Source organism: Phalaenopsis equestris, unplaced genomic scaffold (genome assembly GCF_001263595.1).
Source record: "Phalaenopsis equestris unplaced genomic scaffold, ASM126359v1 Scaffold001339, whole genome shotgun sequence".
Lineage (NCBI taxonomy): Eukaryota > Viridiplantae > Streptophyta > Magnoliopsida > Asparagales > Orchidaceae > Phalaenopsis > Phalaenopsis equestris.
Window position 1 is genome coordinate 210,264 of NW_018165778.1, and position 10,345 is coordinate 220,608.

General features: G+C 32.4%; 1 protein-coding gene across 2 annotated transcripts; it reads left to right on the plus strand.

Moving 5' to 3' along the window:
• The first annotated feature begins 402 nt into the window (after positions 1–402).
• LOC110034058 (alpha-1,3/1,6-mannosyltransferase ALG2) lies at positions 403–10,127 on the plus strand. 2 transcript variants are annotated; one of them, XM_020738303.1, is made up of 9 exons: positions 403–604; positions 700–801; positions 1,979–2,095; positions 3,725–3,918; positions 3,993–4,098; positions 4,197–4,344; positions 4,441–4,562; positions 8,200–8,366; positions 9,524–10,127. In XM_020738303.1, exons 2-9 carry the CDS (start codon positions 741–743, stop codon positions 9,815–9,817), a joined length of 1,209 nt encoding a protein of 402 aa, XP_020593962.1. In that variant the 5' UTR covers positions 403–604; positions 700–740; the 3' UTR covers positions 9,818–10,127. The 2 variants fall into 2 exon arrangements, with proteins under 2 accessions (XP_020593962.1, XP_020593963.1); XM_020738304.1 differs by lacking the exon at positions 1,979–2,095.
• Positions 10,128–10,345: the final 218 nt, after the last annotated feature.

Here is a 10,345-nt window from a genome sequence, read left to right on the forward strand (position 1 = left end):
TTTAGTAAATCCTAAAAATTCAGATTCATCAAATTCCAAGGCGATTAAACCCTGAAATTTGTTTGACTTGTTATTAAGATAATCTTGATCAGGGTTGTAATCGAGCAATATCATAGAATATACTTGGCTTGATACATTTATAAGTTATTCATGTTCGACTCGGACTTGTGTTGTGCTTTCACATCTTGTTCAAGCTTAATTTATTTAAAATTTTCAATGCATGAAATTGATTTATATTTGATTTGTTTATGAACTAATATTTAAATGAGCTAAAAAATCAAAAGAGCTCCTAAATTTCATATAAATGATTTAATAAATAACATATGGGTAAAGTGCTGAAAGATCAAATTAGACATAAATTAGTAATTTGGTGCTGAAATAATTCTCTATAGGAAATTATTAAAATTTAAAATCCTTCTCTAGTCCTGCTACCTTCTTCCCAGCCCCTTAGGTCTCCTTCTCGCAGCACTCCGTATTTGTCCCTCCTTTTCTCGGTTGGAATTCCGCCTTTACGAAGAGATATTCTAGGGGTTATAGCCATCGCTGTGTTGCGGGCATCGCTGGTGAACTAGGGTTTCTGATGATAAAGATTCAAGTTATATAGGTTATAGTTTTGGTCATCACGGATTCAATTCGCATCACGTTTTCTCTCCCTGGATTTCATCCGAGCAAAGTTGAACTCTTTGCTTCTCTATGCAGTTCCCGTTAGAAAAAACTGAAGTTGGAGAGGCGCAGAGAGCATGGAGAGTAAAGGGCGCAGGAAGCTAAAAGTGGCCATCATCCATCCTGACCTTGGAATAGGTATGCATCTTGATCCCCTTTCTAAAATAACGTTTTTTAAATTTTTTTTTTTTTCATACAAGCATGTTTTTTTCTTTTATTGAAGAAAATAGTTGCTTTATAAAATCACATACTCGCGCTTTTAGATTAGTTTTTTTAATCGGGGAACTAATTTTGGAGTTGGAATAACTCGTCTAGTGGAGCAGTGGGCATTGCTATGCACAGTTTTTGCACAAGTATACAATCAAGCTGGGTTTACATGCTTTCCATACAGGAATCTAATGGGATGAATCAGAGTTCATAGGAAGCCACTTAAATGCCATAAAACAAGAGAATTCCTGCCTTGTTATACCGAATTTTCGTTAAGTCTATTGAATTGTATCAGTATTGATTTGAACAAGAAACTATGGTTCTTTGATAACAGTGCTGCACGAGCTTACAGTCATACATTAGGCGACAATGCTTTTGTTCTGGAGGCTGTGAGCATGCCTTTTGGCTGATGAAGTAGAAGTAGGGTTGACGACATGAAGCATTATGTTTGGGAAAAATGCATTTGTCAAATATTAGATTTTTAATGCAAATAAAATATTAGATTTTTCATTGAAAGTTTTTATGAAATGCAGTTTAATATCACAATAACAGAGCTGAAATGCTATTTTCTTAATGGAAAAAAGCAAAACTTATATTTCATGTTTAGACAGATATTCATTCACATGCTATATAACATAACTATTACTGTGATGCTTTACATCTAATGCTGTCCTTCGTTTTGTAAGATTCAAATTCCTTGCCTGCGTTTTGCTGTTTCCTCCTTTGTTTCGGCAAGCTTTTTTTTTTTAAAATTATGTAAATGATAATTTTATTAGCTCACAATTAGCACAGAGTCAAATTAGAAAAAAGGATTCATGTAGCTGACCCCACTTAGGGGGATAAAGGCTTGTTGTTATTGTTGTCAATTAGCACAGAATCTAAGAAAGGCGATGCTATTGACTAACATTTTCTTTCATCTTAGAAAAAAAGGTACGAGCATATATTGCAGAAAAGAAACATATATACAGGTTTAGCAGGATGTTTCTATTTATTACACCGGGATGCAATAAATTTTCTCTGTCATGCTCAATTCCTCCTTGCAAGTGTTGTGGTCTCTGCGTTTTTAACTTGCCTAACAAGGTTTTTTTTTTCTTTTTTCTGTATGTAGGTGGGGCTGAAAGATTGATAGTTGATGCAGCTGTTGAACTTGCTGCACATGGGCACAGTGTTCATGTTTTAACTGCTCACCATGACAAAAGCCATTGCTTCGAGGAAACCTTGTCTGGTGAGGTGCTGCAGTTTTTTTGTTTATTGAAAATGGATGATGATTCTTTATGGAGTTTTGTGCTTCATGTTGCACACCCACATTAAAATAATATACTATTCCTCTAGAAGAAATGTTGTGATTGCTTACTACTGCCCTTTTTTTAATCCTTTGATTTTTAGAGAATTCTCAAGGGGCATTTGGCTTGAAAATGGCTTTGAAGAAAAATATTCTAACTAGAAAGCATGAGTAGAGCTAGTCATGTTATTATCTAAATTATCACATGTATTTATTTATCATACGAGCGTGTATTATTTATTATTTTAATATTTTTCTCAATACTGTGAATATTTTTTTTATTGGATTTTTCACTTTATTGTTCTCTTCTCTTGCTTATATATTAGTAGATATTTACTTTTATTATTATTAAAATTAATGAAGATGGAATCCTTTTCCGTTTCTTTCTTATAACATGATATTAGAGTTACGAATTTATCTTTGCTGGTATAATTTTCTTTAAATTGTGATTAACATGCAACAGAAACAAGCTCATTGTTCTTCCTCTTCTCAATTTGAATTTTTAGAGCTTATAAACTTCTTTGTTGACGATTGGGGCATTTGGACCATATCTATATGCATCTACCTTTATCTTGCTCTTTGTTGGCGATTGTGTTGATACATTTTGTCCTCAATATGTCCATGATCTCTATTAACACTCCTTCAATACTCTCTATCAACACTTATTATTGATACTTTGTTTATTCAAGTATTTTATTATGGTTTTCTCTGACATGGATGTCATTGGTGATTTTCTTGTGCTTGATTCTTATTGCTATCTCTTTGACCAATCAATCACACTCCTTTTGCCGTGCTCATAATCTTTGGGTAACATAAAGAATTGAATTAGATTTCTGTTTGTTACTATTTTCAAACTCAGGATAACATCTTCTTTCTTACTTGGTGTTTGTTGGGGAGTCTTACTAATTTAAATTATTACATGCACTAGTTGATTTATAGTAAGAATATGTAATTTGTAGTATTTCAATGTTTCCTAATTATTGAGGATATTCTTTTTTATTGTATCATATCTATTAATATATGCATGCCTGTATTATTTTGATAATTTAGTAAAAATGTATTCCTTCTCAATTCTTTCTTTTAACTAGTCTCAAGAATTTAATTATCGTTTATCTGAGATTTATTGTTTATTATTGTATAGTTTACAGAAATACTTAGGGCTTGACTATATTGAAATTAAATTCGTAATATATCCTTCTGAAGTGGTTAAGTTTACTATGGACGAATGGTTATTAGCTATTAGAGTTGGAAATTTATCCCTATAAAATTCATTCAAGGAAATCTTAATCATGCTCTCGCTGTCTTTACTCGGATATATGCTTCATACATGAATATTATCCGTTTATTAAACCAATTTACCTGTCACTTGCTCTCTACCATATGGTTTCAGCATCATCATTAATCATGTTATATGCCATTATATCAATCACTTAAATAAAATGTTCGTTACAACATACTTATATGTATTCATGCTGTATTTTCTTCTACTTTTTTGCACATATTTGAATTTCTCTCATTTTTTGCTTGTCTGGTTAATAATGTGGCTTATTCCTGTGATTGCTTCTTGTTCAGGAAAATTTAAAGTATCAGTTTATGGTAGTTTCCTGCCTCGCCATATTCTCTACTCCTTTCATGCTGTCTGTGCATATCTTCGATGTATTTTTGTAGCCCTTTGTGTGCTTTTCATGTGGCCATCATTCGACATTGTGCTGGCTGACCAGGTTTCTGTGGTTATTCCTCTAATGAAATTGAAAAGGTCTGCGAAGGTAACCTCTCCACCTACTTTATTTTGAAAATATTCGTCTCTGTTTTATTTTGTTTAATTTGGTTTATTTCTTAGGTAATATTCTACTGCCATTTTCCAGATTTGCTACTTGCACAACATTCCACATGGCTTAGAAGGATGTATCGCAAACCGATTGACCTGCTTGAAGAGAAGACTACTGGTCTGTTTTACTTTATTTAGTTTTGATTTCATCACTTAACTCTGCAATCATTGTTTATTTTGCATTCTCATTTGGTAAGTACCTTGGCTAATTTGCAGGTATGGCAAATTTGATTCTTGTTAATAGTAAATTTACAAAATCTACCTTTGCCACTACTTTTCAAGGTCTTCATTTGAGAGGAATAGAACCTGCTGTTCTGTATCCAGCAGTTAACGTGGAGCAATTCAGTGGCCAATGTAGCTATAAGTAACTAACATTCAATGTCACTTCAGAAAGTTGCAAAAGCTTTAATTGTTGATATCTTATTTCAGATTCTTATCTCAATTACTAATTTTATTGCAGGCCCAATTTTCTTTCAATTAATCGTTTTGAAAGAAAAAAGAACCTGCAGTTGGCAATTTCAGCATTTGCATTACTTTCTTCTTCTGGCACTAATTCATGTGAGGCAACTTTGACAATTGCTGGTATGTTTCCGGAGTCGGTCAAAATTGTTTAACAATGTTGATAAAATGGTTTATTTAACGTTAACATATACTGTTACATTGAAGGCCAAAAGAGATACATTGAAGGCCAAAAGAGAGAAATCTGTGGCACAATAGATTTTTTGCTTGGAATTACTCATACGAGGATTAGTAGATTTTTGAAACTAAGTGGCTCCTCATCTATGGCCTTTATCAAGTAGTAAAATTGACGAAGTAAGAAATTAAAAAATATTTGACAGAACATTTAATGCCAAAAGATGCTGATTAAGCTTTCACTTTTTTTTGTATATTACATTAACTAAAGGTTATTATGGAGATTGGATTTAATTGCAGCTTATTCTGAGAATTAACTGAAAATGTGTGGCTGTTTTTTTAAAAACTTGTTCAAAGTTCATGTTAATTCTGGCATTTTGACTTCATTGGCAGACCCAACTTGCTTGTGACAGGGCAACATGAGGATGGAAAACGTTATTATTCTTTAATGTTTATTTATTTGATTGTAATCAGAATAGTATTTGTAGTTTTATTTGCTGTTGTTTGAAATCATGAAGTCGTCGTATTTGTATTTGCTGTTATGGCAGGCCTCACTTTGTTTTGGGTTGTCCTCTTTGATATCGGGCTTGAAAAACTTTATAAGGATGTGCATATTTTTTCATTTATGGTTTGAACTATAATGAAGAAATTTAACTAGTTGTTGACCATATCATTGATACTACAAGGGAAGCAAAGGGGACGACTGTTCATGCCTCTTACAATGCTTAGCCTTTGAACTAATAAGGATTATGTTCTTCAACATATTTTTTATTCTTTTATAGAGGATGTGTTTCTCGTTTGCTACATTTCTCAGCTCCTCTTGCTTTTCTGGGCTGCTGCCCTTCCCTAAATTTGTCTCCTTACGTGCACCGTTTTGGTTGCCTATAATGTATTTGCGATAATCATTATCATTGTTCAGCTTTGCCTGTGTTTTTTATTTGCATACTGCCTATCTTAGTACATATCCTATGGATTCCTTAGACGATCATCAATCTTCTAAAACCTTTTGTGGGCTGCTAAATAATCCTTTTCACCAATTGTCTCAATAGTTCAAAGAATTAACTCAATTGTTCGTCTCACTCAATCATTATTTTTTCAGTCATCGCATGAACTCTATGTTCTTGACCATGATGCTTTTGATTTTGTCTCTGGTAAACAATGTCTTCTTTCTCATATTTTAAATTTTACTTCTCCCCCTATTGTTACTTTAGCTAATGGTTCCAAAATAGTTCATAATGGCATTGATAAAGCTAATCATTTCCTTTTTTGCCTTCTGAATTTGTTTTTCTAGAATTTGTCCATAGTGCATTAACATGTTTTCTATTAAGTTAACTTGTGCTCTCAGTTATTCTATTACCTTTAACTCTATGTTTACGTAAGATTGGGGCATGGTGTGTTTCGTAAGGCTTATATCATCTTAGCATGCTTACATATTCAATGATTTGTGCTATTAACGTGTTATCGAAACCTGCTCATTGTTTTTTGGGACAGTCAAACTTTCCAAACTCCAAAAAGTTGGTTTATTTTCTTTATTTCTTATTATCTTTGATTGTTTGGAATGCCAACTTGATGAATTAGCTCGAGCTTCAATCCCTAGGCATAATAATGGCATATAGTTTAGTGTCCGTATGTTGTACACCTAAACATTTGGGGTCCTAGTTTTGTCAATATTACTCTTTAGTTTATCTACTTTATTATCTTCATTGTTAGCAGTACTCTTGATTATAGATTGAGTATCCTACTAGTTTGACTTTGATTTTGAAAGCTAGAGAATTCCATTTGTGTCTACTGAACTTCTAACTTCTACAGGTTTGTATTAGAAGTCTAACAACATTGATGGAACTCACAACCCTCTATGGCTTGGAGGCTGTTATGAATGAGTGTTTTACAAAGTAGTTTGGACTACTGATAATTTTGAAGAAACCATATGAGGGCATTTAAGTTGTTCACATTATTGCGATTAAAGCAAGAAGCTTTTTGAATTGCATAATTTTTCAGAACTGTAGGAATATTTTTGGAATATATGGAAGTCCCTCACATATTTTGGTCATTTTGTAGAAGTTTTTATTTTGGTTTAATAGGTGTCTCAGTATCTTTAGATTGTTAAGGAAATTTTCTCTTCGCAACTTTATAATTTTTTTACCATCGAGGAATATTTAATGTATTATTCAAGTTTTTAGGGTATTTTAACAATTTTATCCCCCATGGGAGCACCTAAGTTAGATGAGAAGTTTTATATGCTCTCCAATCATTGAAAGTACCTCAATTTTAAGATTCTTTAGCTCCTTAGAATATTTTATGAGTAATTTTAGTTTAATGTTAATTCGATAATTCCTCACGTTGGGGCAGAGGCATCTAAGTGAGTTAGAAGTTCTACACTCCAAAAAAATGGAATCCCTCAAATTTAAGAAAATTAGCGCGCTCTTGAATATTTTCTGAATGTTTGTGCTCTAGTGACATTTTGTTAATTTTTTGTTGGTATATATATATATATGTGCTCCTGTATATATATATATATATATATATATAATTGTAGAAAAATATATAGGCCTTACCACAATATTGGAATTATTTCAGAATTTGTTGGGTAATTGTAATTTTAGAATGTTGATAGTTAGTTGTACATTTTTTTATTTTTTGACTTTTTCACTTCCATATGTTTCACTATTGTTGGTTGAAAGTTCACATCTTTGAAAAGAAGCTCTTTCGTCTTTTTCCTACAGGTTATGTATTTGTGTATTATAGGGTTAGGCACATACATTTTGAAAATGTTTATCTTTAACATATACATTTAGTTTAGGTATTTAACCCGAGACTTTGAATGCATATTGATCCTTTTGGAAAGTATATGCGTGAAGCCTTATTAATGCCATTCAAGGGATTTTTGTGCTATTTCTGTATATTTCTTTTGTACTTTTCGAAGAGTAGTGCAGTGATATTCGTACTTATTTGTTCTTAACTCAACTTGTGGTTTCTAGAATCTAAAAACATCTTGAGCATGCCATAGAGATAATTTGATGTTTTTTGTTCAATTACTAATTTTTTGCTTCTTCTTTTTTATTTTTGCTTTTATTTTAAAACATATTTGTTTAGTGTATTTTTTTATGTTTTTGTTTTTTATTTTCGAAAGAAATTAACTTATTTTTAAAAACACTCAACACATCTAAAAGTTATGGCATGCCAAGCATGTTCCTTTTAAACTACAAATACAAACAAAACAAAACAAAACATAAACAAAAAATCAGAAGTGATCCCAAACAATCCCTAAGCATTTTGCTTGTTTAAAGTTTATCCTCAAGTATGTTTGTCCAAAGTTATTGTTGTAGTTTGATGACATCTTGACAAAGTGTGCAGCGCAAAATTTTTCCAAATGTCTAACATCACCTGAAATTTTGACTGAATTGTTTTGCAGCCCTCTAAAGGAGGGCAACATAAAGTATGCCAGCGTATACCTACATGTTTAAATGGTTTCATACAAGTGGTGTGAAGCAGCATTTTATTTTTTCCTGAGAAAATGTCTATTTTTCCATATATTTTATTACCACGGGATGAGTATTTTGCTGTAAAAGAACCCTTTTTTATTAAGGTGGTTTTGATAGACGTCTCAAGGAAAATGTGGAGTATCTTGAAGAGCTGAAAATGTTGGCAGAAGTCCAAGGAGTGTCAGATAGGGTCAATTTTGTGACTTCCTGCTCAACACAAGAAAGAAACACATTGCTCTCCCAATGTCTCTGTGTTTTGTACACTCCAAAGGTTAGTTGGGACTTCTACTCTTTTAGATATGCATTCATTTCTGTCTTCAAGAAACACATTGCTCTCCCACTTTTTTTGTTTTTTGTTTTACGTACAAGATGAATAAATAAATGTTTGTTTTGCACACCCGAAAGTCTGCAAAATGGGAGTTTATTGTGACGTAGGCGAAGAGTGAATCCAAAATGTTGGCTATAACTTCTAAGGCCCTTATTAATCGCGACCAAGTTGGCACGTGACACCCACATCATCATTCAATTGTTAAGCCTAAACATTCCATGTCATCTTTGAAGTTATACTTGAACCATAATCTGGCTTAAGATCTAATTAATTTTCATATTTTGAAGATCAAATATGATAGATCTGCCAAAAGAAAATTCTCCAGGTTTAGCAGCAATTTATATCATAGAAAATTGCAGGGGATTGCCAACCCTGCTTTCGCTTTTTATATTCTTTATTTGTTTTATCTTATTGTGAAGCCAAAATAATGAAATATTTATCAATTCTTTCGAATTTCTTTCTCGTCATTATTCGTTTGGAGTAGCTTATACTTTCTGGATGATGTTCAGAACTTTTTCGAAGTTACCTTCTCAATTATAGATCTTATTATTTTCTTTCAAAACATATTTTGTTGTAAAATTTAATGAAGTAGAGAAAAAGCTGTGTAATTTTTCATCCAAACAAACATTTTTATTTTTGCTTTTTTGTCTTCCACAATAGTAGCATATTGCTCAACTTTTTGGGGCTAGCTTTATGATCTTTATGATCTCTTCCTCCATTTATTATTGTTGAGTGCCTTTTGAGATTTCAAATATATTTTTTGAAAATCTTTTTAAATCTATTATATTTTGTCATGCTATCTTCAGTTTATTATTTTTGAGGCATTTACATACATGCCACTTTATTCCCATGTGTTTACATATAACACCTAAACTTTATTTTTACATTTATACCACCAAATTCTTTCATATCACATAAAAAATACCAAATACCACTATTTTTACTTTTACTTATTGAAGTACACCTTTTCATGCATAATTAAGGATGCATATATATATAATATATATATATAGGTTTTATATATGTAATTACATAGGAATTGAGTGGTATGTATGCAAAGATTCCATTATTTTTTCTTCTCCTTATGAATATTTTTGTAGAATGAACATTTCGGTATCGTACCCCTGGAAGCAATGGCTTCACAGAAGCCTGTTATTGCATGCAACAGCGGAGGCCCCGTTGAGACAGTCAAGCATGAGCTTACAGGTTTTCTATGTGAACCAATCCCTTTAGAATTTTCGAAGGCTATGTCCGGCCTCCTTTCCGATGGTGAGCTCGCCGTAAGGATGGGCCGAGAAGCTCGGCGCCATGTTACCGAAATGTTCTCCACCAACACATTTGGAGATCGGTTGAACCGTTATATCCTCGATACCTACCATCAAAGGATTGAATGATCTTTTCATTTGTCCATTTCAAATATATTTTCTGGTATGAGAATTCTGGTAAAGTATTTGATTTTAACAGTTTTGAATATCCTTTTTCTTTAATTGCTTTTGTGACCTTTTTGATATTTTGCTCTAAAAATGTGTCACAGTATGAACATTATTTATGCTTTTGTTGGTGCGAGTGCTTGTTTTGTAATTTTATTTTTTTGGCCAAATTGCAACACATGATTGGGCATGTGATTGGCTATAATTACCTTATGATCGTGTACTTCAACTTAAATGGAGCACACGACGTGTATATAATAGTGCATAAGATGGAGTACACGACGAGTGCATAATAGTGCATAACTTTGTTGTTTGATTAAATGGACTACACCTTAAGTATATAATTGTGTACTCTTGAAGTTTGCACATAGAACCAATGTTTTCAATCCACAGTGATTTTGTTTTCCAATTTTGGACAATTGAGTGAATTTAATCTTAAAGACATGCATAGTGCATATTTAAGGTTTTAAATCGATGATCTCTTAGTTAAAA